The sequence below is a fragment of the Microcaecilia unicolor genome, chromosome 2, assembly GCF_901765095.1.
Source record: "Microcaecilia unicolor chromosome 2, aMicUni1.1, whole genome shotgun sequence".
Taxonomy (NCBI): domain Eukaryota; kingdom Metazoa; phylum Chordata; class Amphibia; order Gymnophiona; family Siphonopidae; genus Microcaecilia; species Microcaecilia unicolor.
Window position 1 is genome coordinate 437,055,498 of NC_044032.1, and position 25,446 is coordinate 437,080,943.

General features: G+C 43.1%; 1 protein-coding gene across 1 annotated transcript in view; it reads right to left on the minus strand.

Moving 5' to 3' along the window:
- Positions 1–25,446, minus strand: part of ALPK1 (alpha kinase 1) — a 134,519-nt gene that overhangs the window by 8,229 nt on the left and 100,844 nt on the right. The window contains exons 9-12 of the mRNA XM_030190852.1: positions 19,700–19,804; positions 15,993–18,126; positions 11,776–11,929; positions 909–1,071 (exon numbers count right to left, since the gene is read on the minus strand). Of these exons, the coding sequence (XP_030046712.1) occupies positions 909–1,071; positions 11,776–11,929; positions 15,993–18,126; positions 19,700–19,804 (2,556 nt within the window). The remainder of the gene's footprint in view (positions 1–908; positions 1,072–11,775; positions 11,930–15,992; positions 18,127–19,699; positions 19,805–25,446) is intronic.

Genomic DNA, 25,446 nt, shown 5'->3' on the forward strand with positions numbered 1-25,446 from the left:
AGATGCACCAAAACTGTTAGCAGTAACAATAATAATGGCTTGTTTGTCCTTCCTCTATTTGCAAATTCATGAATGTCTATTTGGGGACCGGGTGTGAAAAACATGGTAAAGTGTGTCTCTTTAAGGTGATAGGGGTTCATGCATGTTTCTGTCATTGTATGCATGTGACTTTGTATATGTGTTTATGTGGTATATGTGTCTCTGTATACGTGTGTGTGTGTGTGTGCGTACGTACACAAGTGGGTGTGAGTGAACTCCCTGGGCTGAACATAAGGCTCTTCCAAGTGGATATCAGGACTCTTAGTTAGTTAAAAATAAACATTAAAATCAAAACAATGGTTCCAAACATTGTTAGACTAGAACTACAGGGTCAAAAATTTAATTTGCACTTCTGTCTTAATTGTTAGCTAATACCAGGAATGTTGCTAGCTGGAAACACGCCATGTGTGGCATGCCCCCCAAATGCTCCTACCCCACCCACACATATCGCACCAGTAGGGAAGGTCAATGGACATGGTAAATATTTAGCACCCCAGTTTCCCCTGTGCTCTGTGTGGCCGCACCAGCTGCCTACAGCTAGCTACGGCCCTGGCCAATACCAATTTGGGGAGAATAAGCATAAGTTTGGAAAAAATGTGACTTTTGTATGCATATCTGTTTAAATCTGTTTGTATTTCCAAGCTTTACATCCACTTGCAGTGTTCCTGATTTCCATTGCTCCAAGAGCAGCACGAAGGTCAGTTAAGGAAGAAATCATACTTAAAGGAAATGTTTTGCTAATGGACTCAGCTGGTCATCTTGTTGCTACACTGTTTCCAGTTTACTAAAAGGAAAAGACCTCAGAGAGCTGCAGTGGATTTACTAGTATGGCAAAAGGCTGGTAGAAAGGTCACTATTTTCCCTCTTACCAGGAGTACTGCAGAGGGGATGTAAAATATCTGTGTGGGGACACTGAGCTCATACAGCCTCTTGTTGAATTCATTCACATAGTACTGTGCAGTCATTTGGCGCTCAACATCACTAAAATGGTACAGGAGCTCCTTCTGGTCTTTGTACTCTTTTCCAACATACCTACAAGAAAAAGAGAAATCCAGTGATCTGATAAAACATTTGCTATTTACGAGAGCTGTTTTCAAAGCCATTACTATGGGTCAATTTACTTGGGTGAACTAGTCTGTCTGAAAATTGCTCTCCTGAGAGCATCTAGAAGGTATGTGCGCGGTTCACAATGCACTGACTTTCTGACTCTCCAAAAAGTGGGGCTGTTTTGCACATACTGAGATCAGGGAGGTAAAATATCAGACATACCGAAAAGTGCCTTTGTTATTTTAGCCCATTCTGCTGCCCGCACCAACAGTAAATGCAAAATAAGCAGAGGCTATAAAATAATGAGTGAAGTTGAATGGGTAGATGTGAAGCGTCTGTTCACGCTTTCCAAAAATACTAGGACTAGGGGGCATGCGATGAAGCTACAATGTAGTAAATTTAAAACGAATTGGAGAAAATGTTTCTTCACTCAACGTGTAATTAAACTCTGGAATTCGTTGCCAGAGAATGTGGTAAAGGCGGTTAGCTTAGCGGAGTTTTAAAAAGGTTTGGATGGCTTCCTAAAGGAAAAGTCCATAGACCATTATTAAATGGACTTGGGGAAAATCCACTGTTTCTGGGGTAAGCAGTAGAAAATGTTTTGTACTTTTTGGGGATCGTGCTAGGAATTTGTGACCCGGATGGGCCACTGTTGGAGACAGGATGCTGGGCTTGATGGACCTTTGGTCTTTCCCAGTATGGCAATACTTATGTATGTATGGCTTTTAGTACGCTTACCTTGCAGCTGTTAAGTTTCAAAGCTGAAACCATGCATGGTTAATGGTACCTGCATACATTCCAAATAACATGGGCTATCCAGCATTTCTCCCACACACTTGAGGTCATTTACTAACTGGTGTACACTAATGCTGTTTTTAACACGCTAGGGTATGCAGTTAGTAAACAACCCCCATTATTTCTTATTGTATTACCTCTTTATTGAGGGCTATTGTTTCAATGGTATCATATAACACAGACACCTGTGCTCAAGCTACCTTACATATCAGTTCCCACCACTACCACCCCCTAACAAACACTTTTAACTGCCTTTCAAATGAAAGTGACTATAGCTTTACTAGGTTAACAAATGAAACTTGAAGGTTAAGGGCATGGGACTTGATATGCTGCCTTTCCTTGGTTATATTTATTTATTAGGGTTTATTTACCGCCTTATTGAAGGAATTCACTCAAGGCGGTGTACAGTAAGCATAGATCAAACATGAGCCACAGGCGATTACAGCAGTAAAAATATTCAACAGTACAAAGTATGGCAGGTATACTATTTGCAACATCAGTACAATACGTAATGGAACTTTATAACTGATAGTGAAGGGTAAGGCAAAATTGTAACATAGATGGGTAAGAAAGTAGGAAGAGTTAGAAAGTGTATATATATACTACTACTACTACTACTATTTAGCATTTCTATAGCGCTACAAGGCATACGCAGCGCTGCACAAACATAGAAGAAAGACAGTCCCTGCTCAAAGAGCTTACAATCTAATATATTATATACAGGTATTTATTTTGTACCTGGGGCAATGGAGGGTTAAGTGACTTGCCCAGAGTCACAAGGAGCTGCAGTGGGAATTAAATTCAGTTCCCCAGGCTCTCAGGCCGCTGCAGTAACCACTAGGCTACTCCTCCACTGGTTACACAGCAGCTTAAGAGCCATCAGCCACCATTGTATGATTCTATTTGATGGTGTGTAAGGACATCCTTTAGACTGGCTTTCCAAGCCTGGCCAAGTCAAAGATTTCAGGGCAATTCTATAACTTGGCGGCAACATTTACTCGCATCAGAGGAACCAGTGGCGTAGCTACGTGGGGCCTGAGGGGGCCTGGGTCCCCGTAGATTTGGCCCTGGCCCCCCTGCCGACGACCCCCTTGAACCCCCTCCCGCCACCAACCCTCCCCCGCCGTCGCTGCCGACCCCGCCACCGCATCAGATACCTTGTTTGCTGGCGGGGGTCCCCGAACCCCGCCGGTCAAAGAGAGTCTTCTTCAGCGCCGGAGTAGCGCCTTTGTTCAACGAAGTTCCTGGTGCAATCAGCTGTTTCTGACGCCTTACGTCCTGCACCGTGTATGTAGCCCCGTGCAGGACGTAAGGCGTCAGAAACAGCTGATCACACCAGGAACTTCGTTGAACGAAGGCACTACTCCAGCGCTGAAGAAGACTCTCTTCGGCTGGCAGGGTTCAGGGACCCCCGCCAGCAAAGAAGGTATCTCATGCGGCAACGAGGCGGGCGGCGACAGCGGGGGAGGGTTGGTGGCGGGAGGGGGTCCAATGTGGCGGCGGCGGCTCGGGGTGGGGGGGCGGCTAAACAGTGCCCCCCACCTCAGGCTCTGGCCCCCCCTCCCGGCGAGGTCTGGCTACGCCCCTGAGAGGAACCAAAATTAGGTGCCATTCTACAAGGACATGCCTAAGTGCTATAGTGCTTCACTACAAGAGGGGAGTATACGTGGGTGGACCATGGGTGGGCTATGGGCACTGTTCCATCTAAGCTGGGCGAAAGTCCTCCAACTGCATTATGTCTTCCATCACTAGGAACAGGCAGGTTTCCCTGGAGTCCTACAGAGCTTGCTTGTTTCTCACTATTGAAAATGTGATAGTGAAACAGCACCCTCGACTAGCAGGACTATAGGTGGAGGACTCCCACTCAGCTTAGAGGGAACAGTGGCTATCAGCATGTCTCCAACTTATGAAAGTAACTTACAGAATACTATTAGTTCCTTTCATGTTACACCTTGGTGCACCCATTTACACATGGTCACACCTAAATTTAGCTGCGCCAGTTTTCTCATGCTTGGATTCTATAATGGCATCTTGGTGCACAACTCCCTAGTTCCTCTCTGTGATGTGGCAGTGCGAGTGCAAATAGTCTGGTTCTGCTTAATGTTTTCCCTACCCTTTTCTATTTAACTCTTCTCTTCTATCCTATTCAATTATTGTAGTTCTTTTCCTTTGATATTTTAATGTTTATGAACTTTCCAGAAAGTATTTACTTACGGTGCGGTATATCAAATCAAATTAAACTGGAAAACTTGTTATAGAATTGGTGCATTGCTGTGCCTCACTACAGGCACTAAGTAATAGAATTTGTCTCTCACTACCTTCACTAATAACTTTCAACTGTTTACAGGGAATAAGAATTCATGGTTATTATCAAGCCCTAGAATGCTGAAACCCCTAAGTCAGTGCTAACTCCAACCAAAGAGAAGTTGGAAAGAATTATATAAAAGCATGTCTGTCTATCTGGCAAACAATTAACGCAAAATAACTCTCCAAAAATTTAATAGAATGAGATGAAACTTAGCATATTGGGAAAAACAAAAAAAGGACACATGTAGTTTGAAAATGGACCATACTGGACTAGGGGCTCCAGAGAAACAAGCCTTCCAAAAAATGTCCCAATATATTTCTATGGGAGAATGAGTTCCAGTTTCTGCAGGGTAGAAACTTCCATACAATGAAACATAGCAGTTAGGGGACAGCTCCTTTCAAGTACCTCTCCCTGTTGTCTACTCTTTCAATCCCTCAAATTGCCCCACCCTAAAATCTACCCCCACAACTGACCCACCACCCTACAAATGGCTCCCTCTCTCAAAAACTACCCGTCTGAAGTTGCCCTACTATCCTGCAAACTGCTTCACTTCCAAAAACTATCCCTCCCACAACTGCCTCACACCTAAAATTAACCCCTCCCAACACCTGCCCCCCTCCCAAAACTACTTCCTAGAAATGGGGATTGCTTGTGCTCACATTAGATTACCAGGGACCCCAGTAAGACCTGGGGAGGGGTGATCTGGTGGTGCGAAGGTCTGCTGAGGGGAGTGGGTGTCATCGGGGGGGGGGGGGGTGTCTTAGTGCCAGGAAGCCAGTTGAATACAGGATGCTGGAGGAGGGGTTGGGGATGCTCTCATGCTTGGGGGAGTGGGTCAGGAAGGGAAACTAGATGCTACAACGATTTGGGGGAGAAATGAATATGGGGGAGTTGTCGTGAAGTGAGGCAGATGGATGCTGACAGAAGTACATAAGTACATAAGTAATGCCATACTGGGAAAAGACCAAGGGTCCATCGAGCCCAGCAACCTGTCCACGACAGCGGCCAATCCAGGCCAAGGGCACCTGGCAAGCTTCCCAAACGTACAAACATTCTATACATGTTATTCCTGGAATTTTGGATTTTTTCAAGTCCGTTTAGTAGTGGTTTATGGACTTGTCCTTTAGGAAACCGTCCAACCCCTTTTTAAACTCTGCTAAGCTAACCGCCTTCACCACTTTCTCCGGCAACGAATTCCAGAGTTTAATTACACGTTGGGTGAAGAAAAATGTTCTCCGATTTGTTTTAAATTTACTACACTGTAGTTTCATCGCATGCCCCCTAGTCCTAGTATTTTTGGAAAGCGTGAACAGACTCTTCACATCCACCTGTTCCACTCCACTCATTATTTTATATACCTCTATCATGTCTCCCCTCAGCCGTCTCTTCTCCAAGCTGTATAGCCCTAGCCTCCTTAGTCTTTCTTCATAGGGAAGTCGTCCCATCCCCGCTATCATTTTAGTTGACCTTCGCTGCACCTTTTCCAATTCTACTATATCTACTATATCTTTCTTGAGATGCGGCGACCAGAATTGAACACAATACTCAAGGTGCGGTCGCACCATGGAGCGATACAACGGCATTATAACATCCTCACACCTGTTTTCCATACCTTTCCTAATAATACCCAACATTCTATTCGCTTTCTTAGCTGCAGCAGCACTGAGCAGAAGGTTTCAGTGTGTTATTGACGACGACACCCAGATCCCTTTCTTGGTCCGTAACACCTAACGTGGAATCTTGCATGACATATCTATAATTCGGGTTCTTTTTTCCCACATGCATCACCTTGCACTTGCTCACATTAAACATCATCTGCCATTTAGCCGCCCAGTCTCCCAGTCTCGTAAGGTCCTCTTGTAATTTTTCACAATCCTGTCGCGATTTAACGACTTTGAATAACTTTGTGTCATCAGCAAATTTAATTACCTCGCTAGTTACTCCCATCTCTAAATCATTTATAAATATATTAAAAAGCAGCGGTCCTAGCACGGACCCCTGAGGAACCCCACTAACTACCCTTCTCCATTGTGAATACTGCCCATTTAACCCCACTCTCTGTTTCCTATCCTTCAACCAGTTTTTAATCCACAATAGGACATTTCCTCCTATCCCATGACCCTCCAATTTCCTCTGTAGCCTTTCATGAGGTACCTTGTCAAACGCCTTTTGAAAATCCAGATACACAATATCAACCGACTCCCCTTTGTCCACATGTTTGTTCACTCCTTCAAAGAATTGAAGTAAATTGGTCAGGCAAGATTTCCCCACACAAAAGCCATGCTGACTTGGTCTCAGTAATCCATGTCCTCGGATGTGCTCTGTAATTTTGTTTATAATAATAGCCTCTACCATTTTCCCCGGCACCGACGTCAGACTCACCGGTCCATAATTTCCCGGATCTCCCCTGGAGCCTTTTTTAAAAATGGGCGTTACATTGGCCACCCTCCAGTCTTCCGGTACCATGCTCGATTTTAAGGATAAGTTGCATATCACTAGCAGTAGCTCCGCAAGCTCGTTTTTCAGTTCTATCAGTACTCTAGGATGAATACCATCCGGTCCAGGAGATTTGCTACTCTTCAGTTTGCTGAACTGCCCCATTACGTCCTCCAGGTTTACCGTGAAGTCAGTAAGTTTCTCTGACTCGTCCGCTTGAAATACCATTTCCGACACCGGTATCCCACCCAAATCTTCCTTGGTGAAGACCGAAGCAAAGAATTCATTCAGTCTCTCCGCTACGTCTTTGTCTTCCTTGATCGCCCCTTTTACCCCTCGGTCATCCAGCGGCCCAACCGATTCTTTTGCCGGCTTCCTGCTTTTAATACACCGAAAAAAAAATTTTTACTATGTTTTTTTGCCTCTAATGCTATCTTTTTTTCATATTCCCTCTTGGCCTTCTTAATCTGCGCCTTGCATTTGCTTTGACACTCCTTATGCTGTTTCTTGTTATTTTCAGACGGTTCCTTCTTCCATTTTCTGAAGGCGTTTCTTTTAGCTCTAATAGCTTCCTTCACCTCACTTTTCAACCAGGCCGGGTGTCTTTTGGACTTCCGTCTTTCTTTTCTAATTCGCGGAATATGTATGGCCTGGGCCTCCAGGATGGTATTTTTGAACAGCGTCCACGCCTGTTGTACAGTTTTTACTCTCTCAGTTGCCCCCCTAAGTTTTTTTTTAACCGTTCTTCTCATTTTATCATAGTCTCCTTTTTTAAAGTTAAACGCTAACGTATTTGACTTTCTGTGTACAGTTACTTCAAGGTCGATGTCAAAACTGATCATATTATGGTCACTGTTATCAAGCGGCCCCAGTACCATAATGTCCCTCACCAGATCATGCGCTCCACTAAGGACCAAGTCTAGAATTTTTCCTTCTCTCGTCGGCTCCTGCACCAGTTGCTCCATAAAGCTGTCCTTGATTTCATCAAGGAATTGTATCTCTGTAGCGTGTCCCGATATTACATTTACCCAGTCTATATTTGGATAATTGAAGTCACCCATTATTATCACATTGCCCATTTTGTTCGCGTCTCTGATTTCTTTTATCATTTCTGTGTCTACCTGCTCATCCTGGCGAGGCGGACGGTAGTACACTCCTATCACCAATCAAATTAAAAAAAACGTTCCCATGTACAGGTGGAGAATAACAGCTTTTTAAAATCACTGCTACCATGGAAACTGGAGAGACATGTTTGTGCAATCCTGTATGTCCTTGCATGTATTTTACAAGAGGCTTTGTGGCTGGTGGAGTCTTTGTAAAATACTGTGGGAATTTTCCACATCCCAACTTGGATGACTTAAACACCTATGTATAATATGTAAACTACTTTGACTTTACCAAATAAAGGTGGTATAACAAATCCATTCCCCTATTAAAAAAAAATAAAATAAAATAAAATAAAATGTGAATATGGCAAGGGGACATGGTATGGGTAGGACTAGGGCAAGGCCAAAAAATACACATGTATTCACCATTTCAGAAGAGGAATGCACATTTATGCTTGCCAAGATCAACACTGAAGTCACAGTTGCTCCCAGGCGCATCTAGCTTTTGGAAAAGTGCTTGTTTTGGGGAGTGCTCTACTGAAGACATTATGGGAGGTTGCCCCCTTGATACTCCAGAGTTTCTTCCCCACCCCCACAAAAAAATTGGATTGTGCAGAATAATTGTGGGCTCTGTATCTAATAGGGAGAATACAGATGTGTAGATTTCCAAAACAGCTGACATACGTTTTTTGTTGGCACTTACACACCTATGTTTTGAAATACCATCTGCTGCTGCTTGAAATACCAATATACATGTGTATGTGGCAACTTTTAGATGTGCAAGAACATAAGAATTGCCATACTGTGTCAGACCAACGGCAGTGGTGTCTATATACAGAAATATTTGGGCTGGCAACAGAGGGGAAAGCTTGGTATGTGGGGGGCGGGGGGGGGCAAGTCAAAGCAATATGTTGGTACATAACCCCCTCCTTACCACACTTTAAATTAGCAGTCTTCTAGACATAAAAGAAACTCTCCAGCCTGTTTAAACTACCCAGTAAAACCATTATTATAATTGATAGCATCATTCAACAAATTCTTCTATGTGGACGAGGAGTCTGGATTCTCTACGGGATTGGTCAGAATCTCAATATAAACCTTAAAGCTCCAGTTCTGAATCACAAACTCCATATTCCCCAACAATGAAGCTAACCCCTTACAACCACACAAAACAATATTCAAATTATGATAATCAACTTAGGAACAGCACACGCTCCTTCCACTGCTAGATACCGTGTTTAAAGTAGACGGGTTGTTGTTTGTGTGGTGACTCTACTGCAGTGCTTCTCAACCCAGTCAGGTTTTCAGGATGAAATGTACAAGGAGAACAGAGACACTGGGCCCAAAGCAAATGGAAAAAGAAAATGCTCAAACAACAGAGGTAAAATCCCCCCACAATATTTATTCTGAAAGTATTAACTGGATTATTTTGGGAGCTCCATCCTGTTAAAGTATTCAGAAATTTCAGGCGGAGGTTTCTACTGCAGTAGGACATTTTTGAGTTATTTGGATGACGATGCAGAGGAACTGAAATAAATCTCTGTGAACCTGAAAGATGTACAGAGCCAAATAGACAAGTTAAAAAGTGGTAAATCACCTGGACCGGATGGAATACACCTCAGGGTATTAAAAGAACTCAAACATGAAATTGCTGATCTGCTGTTAGTGCTGTAGCCTGTTGTTAAAATCGTCCATAGTACCTGAAGATTGGAGGGTGGCCAATGTAACGCCAATTTTTAAAAAGAATTCCAGGGATGATCCTGAAAATTACAGAGCAGTATGCCTGACTTCAGTGCCGGGGAAAATAGTGGAAACTATTATAAAGAATAAAATTACGGAACACATAGACAAACATGGTTTAATGGGTCAGAGTCAGCAAGGGTTCAGCCAAGGGAAGTCCTGCCTCACCAATTTGCTTCATTTCTTTGAAGGCGTAAGTGAACATGTGGATAAAGGTAAGCCAGTTGATATAATGTATCTAGATTTTCAGAAAGCTTCTAACAAAGTCCCTCATGAGAGGCTCCTGAGAAAATCAAAAGGCATGGAATAGGAGGCAATGTCCTTCTATTGATTAGGAATTGGTTATTAGACAGAAAACAGAGGGTAGGGTTAAATGGCCATTTTTCTCAATGGAGGAGGGTAAATAGTGGAGTGCTGCAGGGATCTGTACAGGAACAGGTGTTATTTAACATATTTATAAATGATCTGGAAAATGGAACCACAAGTGAGGTGATTAAATTTACAGATGACATAAAACTATTCAAAGTTGGACAAACACATGCGGATTCTGAAAAATTGCAGGAAGTCCTTAGTAAACTGGAAGACTGGGTATCCAAATGGCAGATGACACTTAACGTGGACAAATGCAAAGTGATGCACATTGGGAAGAATAACCCAAATCATAGTTACCTGATGCTGGGGTCCAACTTAGGAGTCAGCATTCTAGAAAAAGATCTAGGTGACATTTTAGACAATACACTAAAATCTTTTGCTCAGTGTGTGGCGGCCGCCAAAATTGCAAGGAGGATGCAAGGAATTATTAGGAAAGGGATGCAAAATAAGACAAAGAATATAATAATGCTTCGGTATCTATCGCTCCATGGTGTGACCTCACCTCGAGTACTGCATTCAATTCTAGTTGCCATATCTCAAAAATGAAATACAGTGAAACCTCGGTTTTCGTTGACTTCGGTTATCGTCGGTTTCGGTTTTCGTTGATTTTTTCAGTGAAAATTTTGTCTCGGTTTTCATTGGTTGCCTCGGTTTTCACTGCTAATTTTGCAAAAACAAAGGGCGACCCATGCGTTCCCCTGCTCATTGTGGCATTGTTTCTCGTTGTGTGAGCATCACCCCGCGCGTCTAACGCAACGCACGCAAGATAAAATCACATGTGCTCAAATCTCATTTTCCCTGTTAAGTGTTTCCCTTGCTAATATGTTAACCCTTTCCCTTTAGCTCCATCATGGGACTATATTTATTCTCTATAAAATGTGTTTTTGGTATGTTATTCTCTATAAAATGTGTTTTTGGTATGTATTTTGGAGTGACTAGAAAAAATTAATTGGATTTACATTGATTCTTATGGAAATAATTGTCTCAGTTTCGTCTGTTTCGGTTTTCATTGATTGTTTTCGGACGGATTATCAACGAAAACCAAGGTATCACTGTAGTGGAATTAGAAAAGGTTCAAAGAAGAACAGCCAAAATGATAAAGGGGATGGAACTGTCCCCATATGAGGAAAGGTTAAAGAAGTTAGGGTTCTTCAGCTTGGAAAAGAGATGGCTGAGAGGGGATATGATTGAGGTCTATAAAATCCTGATTGGTGTAGAATTGGTAAAAGTGAATTGATTTTTCACTCTTTCAAATAAATTACATGGAAATACTTTTAAATTAAATAGGAGGAAATATTTTTTCACACAAAGAATAATTAAGCTCTGGGACTCGCTGCCAGATGATGTGATAACGGCGGTTAATGTATCTAGGTTTAAAAAAGGTTTGGACAAGTTCCTGGAGGCAAACTCCATAGGACATTATTGAGATAGACATGGGGGAAGCCACTGCTTGCCCTGGGATTGGTAGCATGGAATGTTGCTGCTATTTGCGTTTCTGCCAGGTATTTGTGACCTGGATCAGCCACTGATGGAAGCAGAATACTGAGCTAGATGGACCAATGCTCTGACCCAGTATGGCTATTCTTATATTATATCCCTTTTTTTCTGGACACCGTGTAGTATTCTATAATTGCAAGTAGGTACTTACCCTCTTCTATAGAATAGGCTCCTACTAGGGACCCTCTAGACACCTAATATAGGCACACTGTTACAGAATTACTCTCACAGACTGCAACATCTTTATATAATTTATACATAAAACCTTGTACTGTAAGAATGAGTAGATGTTACAGTTCAGACAGCAAAACAGAAGGCCTATGAAAATAACTTGGTGTATCATAAAGACAAAAGCTAAGCTTAAACCAACAGAGCATACACAATAATATTTATGAGCATTTTTACACTTGATGGTAACTTGTGTTCAGCAGATACCTTCCTAGAACTTCATCCTGGTGCAGAAAGTGAATCCAGAAAGCATTCCTCTGTTTGCCTTTCTTCTCTACCATTAGGTAATCTCCTATATATACAGCTGTCTCTTGTGCTGTCCACAGACCAGATTTCTTAGAGTATTTCAACAGAAGTGCATCTAAAATCAGAAAAGATCAAACTGGCATTCTTTCCAGAAAAATCACACCACCCAAACATTTCATCCCATAGAAAAGCACAAGTTAAAGAAATTTGGCTTCTTTATCTCTCCCTCAGAAACCAAGAGTGCACAAAGTGCAAAGCCTGTGTGGTTCTTTCTTCCCTTAATTAATCTCTGCACAATACTAACTGTACCTGATATACTGGAATAACTATGTTAACAAAACTATGTAAGCCACATTGAGCCTGCAAATAGGTGGGAAAATGTGGGATACAAATGCAATAAATAAATAAATAAATAAATGCTGGGGGGGAATGGTCAGCATCTGCACACCATTATTCACACAGGCACACTCATACCACATAGACCCACATTAAATGCACCTGTGCTGTCTGCTGCTGCCATTAATGTGGGTCTTAGAGCTAAATAAACCCAACTAGAAAAAAAATCACAACCCAGCTGTCAACCTCACTAAACCATCTGTAAACCTCTGTGCACTGGCCCCACCCTGAGCTCAGCACATTTTCAGTAGATCCCCTCTTCAGCAGATGGGGGAAGGAGGGGTCAGGAACGTTTGCTGAATGGACATGAGATTGGTGAAGTTCTGCTCAGGTGGAGGGAAATTCTGCTGAGAGGGACTGTACTGGGGGGGGGAGGGTTCTGCTTGACTGCAACTGTTTTGTGTTTTGTTTGTAGGGATACATTCGTAGGATGGCAGTTCTAGAAGGGTGCCAGGAGTTGGCACTTCATATGGCACAGGGGAAGACAGAGATTGGTGAGTTGTAGAGGATGGATTAAATAAGGTAGTCGTGGGGTGTAATTGCTATTGTGTCTTTTCCCTTTCTATTTTACTGGCTTAGGAGCGGAGCCTATAACACCCACTGTCCAGGATGCTGCTGAAGATACAGTGACCCTTACCCTCACCTGTGTTCCCCTGTGGCTGAAGGTACACCACTCAGGGCTAGATGCACTAAACTTAACAAGCCAGCAATGTGGTTTTTAAACTGGTTCTAGCCAGTTTAACGCGCAAGTAGTAAACCAGGACATGCACAAAAGGGCATTGTCCTGTCACGGTAGCAGCTAACGAAAATGGAATGCAGATGAGCAAATTAGTATTATAATGTGTGTAATTTGTATTATAATGAGATGCACTACCATTTTCCGATCCCCTTACCGTGGAAAACCTAACGGGAGGTCTGCACCTCTCATGGGGGCTGCTGTGAGGGAATCGGAAGGCGCAGCTCGCAGTACTGCTCTCTACTCTATAGGGATAGGCGGTGGGGGTGTATGTGTTTATATTTCATACCTTTTAAAAATAATGTCAGCAAAGAAGGTAAAAAAAACGTTATGTTGCTGGTGCAGTTTGGTTATTCCTCCCCTCATATACAACGGAGATTACACGTGTGTCTGTGTGTGTGTGTGAGGGGGGTTGCATGTGTGTGCTGGATTTAACTACAATTGATGGCTCTATTAAAGACGTAAGGATTGGAAATTAATAACAAAAAATGAAATACAACGATTAACAGCAGTTCCTTCTTTTAAAAAAAATCTGTTCAACAGAACCCACGAAGCGATCAATTAATTGTTTATTTATTGTTCCAAGACACTGCTACGTGCAGAACACACACACATATAATACACGCACATGGTACATTTTCCCATAGACAATACATGGACAGTTCATATTTCCCACACACATGCAGATACTATTAAAAAATGCAAGCACACTACTTTCTGACGGGCAGAACACACACTTGGCATATTTCCCACACATATGCATGCAGCTACTATAAAAAAAAAATGCTAGTAAACTTCTCCACCGAGAAGTCACCCTCATGCAACAACGGCTCAAACCTGAAGGAAAATTATAGGTAGACGCTGCTTTCTGTGCATTGCTCGTAAACGTTTGTGCAGCACAAGGAATGCTCATTTTCATAGATTTGCATAGCATTTTCATTCACTGCTTCTGCAAACAGTAAAGGAAGTGCCAAGACCCTTTGTGCATTAGATGCACTAAACTGGCTAAAACCAGTCTAATGAAATGTTACAAGCCCAGTTTGCTTTGAGCATTTCCCCCTCAGTTCTATCATGTAGACATTTTTAATCTGCATTGTCTTTCAGGTGTTCAAATGGGAAAATTAGTGTAAGGGCTTTTACACTTTGCTAGATGTGTGCTTCTCCCACTGGATAGAGGTGAATGTAGACTGGCCTGAACCATTATACTATGACATTTCCCCACAGTACAAGCACTGGTCAGTGTGTCCGAATTCTTGGGAATTAGAGAATAAGGATGACTGTTTCCCATGTGTCTGTCAGTAACTGGTGGCAGGAAGAGGCAGCAACATGATGGCTGCCTGCTTCCCAGGGATGTGCATTTGTTAGTGTGCCTTAAAGATTGGTGCAAGTTAAATTAATTTTGCATGCACTAAATCTATGAATTAGTGTGCTTTCTTCAGTCTGTCAACAGAGACTGAGCTCTGCTCCTGTCTCCTCTCTTTTATAGAGCTGTTGACTCTTCCTCCTCCTGCTTCCATTCCCTCTGATTGGCCAGGACTGTGTTCTCTCTCAGCTCTCCCCACTGAGGCTCTAACCTTCCTGCTTCTGTGATTGGCTTGGAACCCACCCCACCCACCTCCCTCTGCAGAGGTTTTATTTCTGCAATTCCCACCTCCCTCCTAGCCTTTCTTGTCTGTCCTCTGGGGATTAAATTCTGTAGTTAATGTTTCCTTTCCTCTGGGTTTCCTTGACTTCCGTGATGGGATAATACACCCCATCACAAGGACCAAGCAGAAGTGTGTCACTGGGGGTGCTCCTGACCTTTCACTTACTGAAGCAGTTTCTAGATTTGATCAACTATGAGAGTGGACAGGATAAAAGGAGAGAGCTACCCAACTGGTGCTTAATCCAAGAGACCATGGGAATCCAGAAGAGAAAAGGAGAAAGAAATTCAAGCAGGGTTATCAGGTTCCAAAAGGGTCCTTGGAGAATCAGGGAGCCCAGCAAAAGTTTATAGGGAACCCAAAGTTCAAAAGAAGGGAAGGAGTGTGTCCCTGATGTGTTACCCTATTCTGGATTTATATGCTGTGAATCTGCTGTGCAATTTGTTACCATTGGCTGTCTACTTTGAAGGAGTTTATTCAGTAAATAATATTATTTTGGAACATCTCCCACGCCTGAAATCCACAGCTGGGTTTGCAGATAAGTCAGTTGGGCTAGGACTTGGAACAAAATGAGGGCCAAGGCTAAAATCAATACCTAAAGAGAGGTTACAGTTGTTGCTACTGAAAGTGGCTGCAGAGCTCCCAATACTGTCCCTTGCGCTGACTATACAAACAAGCAAGTATACAATTGTTTCAACAGTAAAGCACAAGTATGCAAGTATATAAACAGGGTAATTCCAAAACGCAGTTGTGCACATTTTGTGGCACTTTAATTGGCACTTACATGTGCAAGTGCACAACCTGCTATGCTATAAGGTAGCGCGTTATGTGCTAGAGCGCATAACTGCAAGAGGATGTACACGTGGGCAGAGCATGGGCATATCACTAAGCAACATGTCCAACTTACAGAATACCAAGGAGGTTTAATTGACATGAGAGAGAGGGCGCAGGCTTGGTCCACTTTCTGGCCTGAAGCCAGTAGGCAGAGTTTGTCATCATATAATGTATTTTGAGTGTATCAAGATGGCCGCTTCACAATAGGGAAGCAATTAAACCTCTTTGGGTGTAGACGGCTTCAGCTTTGTCACATGACGCCGTCTCCTGTCAATCAAACCTCCTTGTAGAATACTATCAGTTACACATGTTGGACACATGTTGTGTCACAAACTTAGGCACGCCAATTTATGCCAGTCGTTGACCTGGCATAAGTGATCACGCCTACAGTGCGGTGTGCCAAGGCAGCTTTATGCCTATATTCTGTAAAGCGTAAGAACATCCAGATGCCATTATAGAATTGGCCCTCAGCATACCCCATTGTGGCCCCTAAATCGAGGTGCTATGTTATAGAATTGCCCCTTAGTGTGGAAAATTACAGAAGAACCAGGAAACAGCCTTGTACTTACTGTATGCTTGATGGAGGAATCTGGGTTTAAATATGCCAGTAGCTTTAAGTCTCCCCATGAGCCATTCATGTTTTACACCGGACAAGAGACTCCTATAATCATCATCATCTAAAGAGCGAGCTTCCATAATCTGTTCTCTGCTTTTTCCTGGCACAAAAACGAAAGAACTCCCACTAGAATTAAGAAAAGATTGACTCTCAAATTCTGAGAAGCTGCTGGAAAGCTGAGAGGATGTAAACCATGATCTTAACGAAGAACTAGAGCTGTGGCTGCTGCCCAACATTAGACTGAGTTGATCACCATCACCTTCTTCTGTAGTATCACAGAGACTACCCCCCTCTAATGATGTCATTTGTGGAAGACAGGGCAAAGGGCTGCTTTTGGTATTTGAGTGCTGCACAGCTCTCATGCTGGGAGGGCTGTCTCCTGATGACTGTGTCTTGTTGATAGGAAGTTCTGAGTCATCTGCTGTGCTGTCCATAGGGTCAACATCAGCCATTTTAAATGATCCATTTTCCACTAACGAAACAGAAGATGATTTGCTGATTAAATTCTGCATGGAGGAACCATTTAACTCTTTTGTATTCTGGCCAGTAGCTGTAGTGGGACCTGCCTTAAATACAGAAGCAGGCAAAGCAATGGGTAAATCCTCTGTGTTATCTACAGTTTCTTCATTTGGGTCAACTGTGAAATATGCATATTTATCTCTTAACAATGGTCCTATATTCTGTTCCCCCTTTTCAATGTTGTAGTGTTCACAAATTACATGTGAGGTTTCATTTCTTTCTTCTGTAGCAAAATCAGTTTCTGCTGAGGGATCAACCATTTCAAAGGATTCAGATTCTGAGGATAGAGAGGGAACACCAGTTATATTACATCTGTTTGGATGAGAAGGGGAATCTTTGCAGTCAATACCAGGATGCCGTGAAGCAGATGAAGCATGAGCAGAGATATTACTCTCACCTGTAGAAAAGGTGCTTCCTGTCTTTGTCTCCCCAGGATTCCTGCTATGTGCAACCTCTTGTGAGAGATCCTGACTAAAAGCTGAGCAAGTACTTGCATTCTCTTTGTCAGTCATTGCTAAAGAAAGTTGAGCAGCACCAGGAAAGCTGTCTTGGGCTTCTTTCAAGGAGAGATGTTGGATTTTTACAGATAGTGAATGGGAACTGTTATCACCGTTTTCCTCGGGAGTTTCAGAACAGGATGTTGAACACTGTGTCTCCACTGCATTCATTCCTTCTTTGGGTATTTCTTTATTAGCAACATAATTTACTTCCTCCCAGCTGGAAGAGGAATGAGAGAGATTGTCCCAAGAGCTGTATGAGTTCATCACATTTTGCCCTCCATCACATCTGCCTTTAACTAACTGCCCATTTTCTGTTTCTTCATCTAGGGAGATATACACCGCATCAGAGCGAGTCCACTTTCTATTTCCTTTGCGATCAAACTTTCTGCTGTTCTTGGGTTTTGAAATGGAGGCACTGAGACTGTCTTTCCTGGGATGAACATTGTCTTCAGTAGCACAAGCTGTGTCCAGATTTCTAGTTTCAGTTTTCAGAGCAGTGATACAAATTCCTGTTGTAGATGCTTCTCCTTTAGTTCTGTGGTTCCTACATGTATTTTCAAACACTTCACACACTGATGTGTGATGGTGCGAATGCATTTCAAGGATTTCCCTGAAACTGACTTTACCATGGAAGACGGATTTCTTCACACTATCTCTGTAGCTGTCTGGAACATAAGACTTATCATCTGAATTTGGAAAGCAATGAACATGGAGGCGCTGCTTCACAGATGTGACCAGGGACATGATTTCCTTAGCTACTGCTCCTTTCTCTTGCTTTTCTGATAAGCTGCTGTAAACGGACAGTTTTTCAGTGGCTTCTCTACAAAGCTGCTTCAACTCACAGATATCTTCACGTTCTCCTTCTAGCCAGTTGTGCACTGTGGTAAGACAGAAAGCTGCTTTGACAAAACTGTGGAGCTCCTGTTTGCTTGTCACTATCTCGCCATCTTTCTTGGTGAGGAGGCCAATTTCAAAGGACTCCTTTGCTTCCGACAGATAGAGCTCTCTTTTCTCAGGCAGGCACTCATTTGAGAAACTGTACGAGAGTAAACATGTGCCACGGATATTCTGGCAGAGAAGAAATAAGAAGTGTTTGTATCAAACTAGAAAGCAGACATTATGTTTAAAGAATTCCCCTATAAGTGGAGAATTCCCAATCTGAACATACCGTGTATCAAGTCAGCTATGACTGCATTCCATGAATATTAATAAAACCCAATTAAAACGACCAAGAAAAATATCAGCATGCTTACTGACACTGTTGTGTTTCAAGTTTACTAAGACTCTGCATTGGCTTTCAACTACATTAGAGGAGCAAGGGCAGAGCCATACATAAGGAAGTGGAATCAGGTACAAGAATTGCTTCTAGAAGTTCAACTCACTGATGTTACAAAGCCACTCAGCTTGGAACAGGGGCAGCTGCAGCATGAAGGCTTTGTGGGGGCATCTCGTTATTATAGTAGGGCTTTCCCTCCCTCCCCCCCAACACTATCTTTGTTTCTCTTCTGCCCTCCCCCACCTCATCACTACTACCTGTGGCTATTTTACACACCCTTCACTCTCTTATACAGACTCTTTCATACATCCACTACCTGACTCTCCCACATTCCCTCTCGCTCCATCCCAGTTCTCTCACACACCCCTGCCCCACACTCCATACCCCTCCTCCCTTGGACTTTTTGCACCCACTCTATTTCTTTTGACCACTGCTATCTCAGCAGATCCCTTGAACCCTCTTTCCCTAGTTGTCTTTTACACCCTTCTATTGCTCCAAGCCGCCACGACCTCTCTTCCTATTTCCTACATATGCTTTCAACTCCTCAAAATTGTTTGTATCCAACCCCTCTATCCCATCCACTGCTTCAGTTCTCTCTCTCTCTCTACGATTTTCCTCATTCTCAGTCCTGGTTCTCTCTCAAACTAGCTGACATTGAGGACCTGGAGGAAATAAAAGGTGCCTTGGCTTACAACTCCTTCTTCCTCTCACCTAAGCGTTCATCGCCTCTCACTACCACCACCAAACTCCCTCCTCATTTCATGTACCTTCTACATTTACCTCCTTTCAAATACTCCCAGCATTCAAGCTCCTTCACTTTAGTTCCCTTCCAGTATTCATCGATTTTTTACATCTCGCCTAGTTCTGCATTCTAGCTCTTCTTCTACCATGTCTGCTCTAGTCCTTCCCATTCTGTTCCTCTAGCAACAAACAACATAGACAGGAGAAGGAGCTAGAGAGCACAGCAGGTCATTCTATGCTCTGCTGAGTCACCAATGAGAAAAAGAAAGGAGGTGCCAGATTCAGCAATATTTTGTGAAGCAGTTCTTCCTGCCTCCCACCTGGGCTGCTATGGCCTTGCTCCCCCATAGCTCTACACACAGCTGGCAAACAACAAGAAAAAGAGGCCGCCTTTACATGGCACCGGATGAATGAGATGGAGAAAGAGGATTCTTAGGGTGTATTACACCATAAACACCCTCTCCCTCTGGAGTAATGCCTACAGACAGTGGGCAGCTAAATTCTCTTCCTTCTAGCCCCCTCCTCCACTATACTCTTGGGGGCCACTTAAGCCACTGCTCATTCCATATTTAACACTTAGCAGATCTCCTTCCTGCCTCCCTTAAACATGAACATGTTACTTACCACATTAGTAAGCACAAACAGAGGGGTGTAGAGACTGAAGGCTGATGCCAGTTTGCACGCTTCTGCTGCCGAAAGTAAGCGGTGGTCAAATTCTTCAAGAAGACTCTATTAATTGGGGTGAGAAAGTGCAGTCAGGTGATTTATTGATTTATTTATTAGGATTTATTTAACATATTTTTGAAGAAAATTTATTTGCCACAGCAACTATATACTTTTACATGTGTAGTTCCACTTGACTTCTAACTTTCAGAACTCGTTATCAGTTTAAAGTGCACATCCACCATTAAGGAAGAATTAGAGAAGACCTCAGGCCTTGTTTCCCCCACCCTCCCTAAAAGATGTTGAAAAGTCCACATTTGTTTTTGGTTTTCTATTCAAGGGTCCAGAAAGTCTGATGAAAAGGTTAAGGTAGAGAATTTTAGGTGTACTTTAACTTTTTACATTTGTAAAATAATATCTTCCACTACAAGGATTCTAAGAAAGAGGTCACATCTTGGCAAAAGGATTTATCATGATGGTCTTAGGGCGACTCTCTGGTCACATGTACACAACATGTGTATCATTTTTAGGTGTGTTTCATAAAAAAAAGAGAATGAGCCCAATATTTAGAAAGCGGGAGTTAGCCTGGTTAACTCCTGTGGTCAGCGCTGAGTCCGAATAGTCAATGCCAGGCCGTTTCCAGTGACCAGCGTTGAACATCCAATTTATTTTTGGCCAGTTCAAACACAACTGGTCAAGCCAATATACAGTGCTGATAGGCCTTGTACTAACTTGGCCAAATATGACCACCAAACGTAGCTGGTGATATGTTGAAAATCAGCAGATAGCCAGTTATATCACGCAATATAACTGGCTAGCTGCTAGCCACAAATTTTCAGCAGGTCATGGCCGGCCATATCCTCCTGAAAATTCACGGATAGCTGGTTATGGGGCATTTAACTGAATATCAGGGGGAAAGTCTTTCTTCTTGAAGGTAAGTCCATTTATTTTTTTAAACCATCAATCCATATACATTTGTTTGTTTTAACAATCACAAACAAATGCACACAAAGTTAAAAGGATCAGAAGAGAAGGCACAATGATACAAAGGGTGGAGGGGAGGCCAGATCTCACCACCTAGAGACCAAGAGGGGTTGCAATGATAGACAAAGAAGTCAGTATAATGGGGACTCCAACTCCCAGAACACAAGTAGAGAAGTGAGAGTCAGTAGTGACATCATGTGTACTAGTGGGGACCCAAGGCCTCCTGGTACCAGAATAGAACAGAAGCCACCATGGCAAAATCAGCAATGTGCCAACAGGGCCTCAACCCTTGTCAGCATTGGACGAAGAGATGTCTTTCTGAAATCATACTAGCTGCATAGTGAGTAAAAGCTGGATGAATAAAAAGCAGCTCCTGTGGATGTGGCCTGATGCAAATGACACTGCAGGTGATGGAGAGTCCCACCACCCAAAAAGGAGGCAGAAAGGCCCGATTGAAAGTATGTGAAGTTGAGGACAAGGAAGAAGAGGAGAGAAGAACAAGGGGAGTGGCTAGGGAGAGAAGAGGGAAGAAGAGCAGAGGACTGAAAAGAGGGTGTATTAGGGCACCTATGAGAGAAAAGGACAGGAGGTAGAGGGAGCTGTGAGGAAAGGAGGAAGAACAGACATGAAGGAGAACAGTGACTATGATGCAGATAGAGGGGCTTTCAAGAAGGTTTGGATTGGGATGGTAAAGTGGAAATAGGGAGGCTGTGAGGAGGTGTGCATGAGAGAGGATGGACAATGAAGAGCTTCAGGGAGAGTGGGAAAGAGGAGGAAAAATCTAATAGAGGGAGAAATGGGGAAAGGTGAAAAGGAGGGGGCTATAAGAAGAGGAAAGGGAATCAGGAGAGAAGTGAAGAGGGGAATGGGTAGGGTTTGTGAAGGTTTGAAAGGAAGACAGATTATGGAGTAGAGAAGGGAGAAAGTGTTCAGTAGAGGCCTCTGTCACACAACATACTCTCTCTCTCTACACATGCAAAGGCACCCCTGCTGCATGTGTACACCCCACACACACCTAAACAATAATGCACATTCACTATTCCAACACATACACCATACCCTCCCTCACACAAATCCACAAACCTCTCCAGCACCCCACCGTCTACTTATTGAATCTATTATACTCCAATAAATAGTATGGCCATTACTAAGCCAATGTTGTACTAAAGGGGCTTCCTCTACCCCATGCAGAATTTTTGATTTGTGTTCATTCAGTCTGATCTTTAGTGGTCTACTGCTTCTACTGACGTATATCTTATGGCAGGGACATTGAATGATATATACAATATTTCGTGATGAACAATGGTATCAACTGTTGCACATATTTTTATCTTCATTTGAGGATCAATGCAGTCCGGACCCGAATCTGGAGAACAAGATGATTGGAATAATAAAATCGTCAGACTACAAAGGTATGACAAATGATTTTATTTTCAGTTTAGTGACTGAATTATGTCAGTGTCATAGCAGCCAACTTTTCCAAATTATTGGCGGTGCTACACCAAATGGAAATTACCTCTCCCTGAACACAGTCAATGAGTTTGTTCAATACTGGGGTTGCTCAGGCACCCACCACAGAGCTGGCTCCTATGGTCGGTTGAGAATTTATATCTGTTGGCTTTATTTTGCACTGTACAGGAGGACATTCATTTCCTTGTTTTTCTGCTGTTGTATGGCATGCAGAGTCCTGTATTTCTGCTTTCAGCTTTTGTCTGCATGTTTTTTTGTGGTTCCCTATTTTATATCAGGTGAGAGTCATGTTCTGCATCTGCAACTCAGGTGAAGGATTCTGCTGGCATGTGGTGTCTGTGTAGGAATCTGTAACAGTCCATCTTGTTCAAGTTTCCCAGTAGCAGGTATCAGGGGCGTAGCCATGGGTGGGTTCGAGTACGCCTGGACCCACCCACTTTGGGCTCAGACCCACCCATCAACGGTGTGCTCCATAGACGCCCTGTATAAAAGACTTGGGAAGACTGTCTCCCCAGCCCAAATTGCGACTTTTCCCCCACCTCCTGCTCACTGCAACTCTCCCTCCCCCCCAGACACCCACCAGCATGCTGCAAGTTTATTTCCCTCCCTCCCGTACCATCTTTGTCGGGCAGCGGTACTAATTCTACAGCAAAATCCTGTGGTACCAGGGCTGTCTGGCTGTAGAATTAATACTGCTGCTTGACAAAGGTGGTAAGGGAGGGAGGGAGGGAGGGAGGAAAACTTGCAGCATGCCAGCAGGGGTGGTAGTGGTAGTGGTGGTGGCGGCAGGGGGGAGGGAAAAAAAATCTGCAGTATGCCAGTGGGTGGCTAGGGTGAAGGAGGAAACACAAATCTGCAGCATGCTGGTGGGTGGCGAGAGAGACAGGGCATATGCTAGGTGGGGTGGAGGAATAATTGTTTGACATGGGTGGGAAGAAGAGAGAGATGCTGAAGGGGGGAAAAGAGAAGGAGAATTGTTGGATATGGGTCGGGTAGGGAAAAGCTGCACAGGAGTGGTAAAGGACAAGAGAGGAAAAATGTGTTAGACATGGCAATGGACGGAAGGGAGGGAGAGATAAGAGGGGGAAAATCTGAACATGTCTGGGGTGGAGGGGAGAGAGAGAGAGATGTTAGACCATAGGCTCAAGGTAGGGAAAGAGAGAGAGAGAGAGAAAGAGAAAGAAAGATAGTGAACAAAGGGAGAAACCCTTTGCTCAGTGTGCAGCAGCGGCTAAAAAAGCAAACAGAAAACAAAAATGAGGACATTATAATGCCTTTGTATCACTCCACTGTACAACCGCACCTCGAATATTGTGTGCAATTCTGGTTTCTGCATCTCAAAATAGATATAGTGGAATTAGAAAAGGTACAGAGAAGAGCAACGAAAATGATAAAGAGGATGGGACAACTTCCCTATGAGGAAAGACTAAAACGGCTAAGGCTCTTCAGCTTGGAGGAAAGACGGCTGAGGGGAGATATGATAGAGGTCTATAAAACAATGAGTGGAGTAGAACAGGTAGACGTGAATCACTTGTTTACTCTTTCCAAAAATACTAGGACTAGGGGGCATGCAATGAAGCTACAAAGTAGTAAATTTAAAACAAATCAAAGAAAATATTTCTTCACGCAACGTATAATTAAACTCTGGAATTCGTTCTCAGAGAATGTAGTAAAGCAGTTAGCTTAGCTGGTTTTAAAAAAGGTTTGGATAGCTTCCTAAAAGAAAAGTCCATAAGCTATTATTAAAATGGACTTGGGGAAAATCCACTGCTTATTTCTAGGATAAGCAGCATAAAATGTATTGTACTGTTTTGGGATCTTGCCAGGTACTTGTAACCTGGATTGGCCACTGTTGGAAACAGGATAATGGGCTTGATTGACCTTCATGGCAATACTTATGTACTTATGGACATGGAGGTGGAGGACAGGGAAGGAGAGATGCTGGGGGGGGGGGGGGAGAAGAGGGAGTTGTTGGATCCAGGGGTAGAAGGGAGTGAGGGAGAGATGCTGGACAATGGGTGGGTGGGAGGGAAGATGGCAAGGACATGAATGACAGAATAGTGATTACAGGGGGTAGAAATATGCTAATGGCGCGTAGATTGAAGATAGAAGGGAATGGAAGGCTGGGAAGGAGTGAGATGGGGAATGGGAGAGCTAGTGGGTGAAAGGAGATGGAAATCTTAAAGATATCTGAAAAGTGAAATCTTATAGATATCTGAAAAGTAAAAAGAAGGAAATGAAAGAGCTAAAATTTCAGAGGCAGGTGTAGTGAGAAAATGGAACAAGAGGAGAGAAAAGAGAAATGGACAGCAGCTGCTTGAAAAATTAGCAGAAGACAGACAGGAAAGCTGAAAAGAGAAACTGAAACCAACATGATGGAAAACTAAAATGTCCAGACAAGAAAGGTAGAAAAATAATTGTATGTTGAATGTTTTAAATGGAATGTTAGCTTTGGGAAATATGCATAGTGGATGTCATTTTATTGTGTTCAGTAGAAAAGGAAATGCATTTTTGTTTTTATTTTTCCAATGTTGTAGTACATGCTGAGGTGCCTAGTTCAATTTTTGTCTACATAATTTTATTTCTAATTTGTGATCACTTGTTCTGTATTTGGTGAGGGTCTGTCAGTGTGACTGTAATGGCAAATGGGGAGATTAGAGAGGAGGCAGAAAGGAATGGACTGAATATTGCTGCTAACCACATAGTAAGTTAGCTCAACTCTAGCTCTGCCCATGGGCCGCCCCAGCACTATATGACTAGTGCTGAGGCAGCCTGTAAGGATATTCAGCAGCAGTGAACATCCCCAGATCTCTCTACAAGCCACCTCGGCAGTTATCCAGATATTTTTCTTTCAATATCAAGTCCTATTCATTACGGCTTTGGTGCTTGTGCGCACTTTTTTGCACAGAACTGTAATAGCTAATGCATTCATTACCGGACAGCAGAACAGATTTTTGGTTGGTGGGAGAAGGAGAACAAGCAAGCCAAGCAAGCTCCATCTCCACTCCATCCCCAATTTGCATGCATTCATTAGGTAATCTACCTGGTGGGGCAAAGGCAGGTGAAAAATTACCCAGATAGGTCTAAACCAGGGGTTCTGAACCCAGTCCTCGGACACACCTAACCAGTCAGGTTTTCAGGATACCCACAATGAAGATGCATGAGATAGGTTTGCATGCCCTACCTGCATGATATGCAAATTTATCTCATGCACATTCATTATGTGTATTCTGAAAATCTGACTGGCTAGGTGT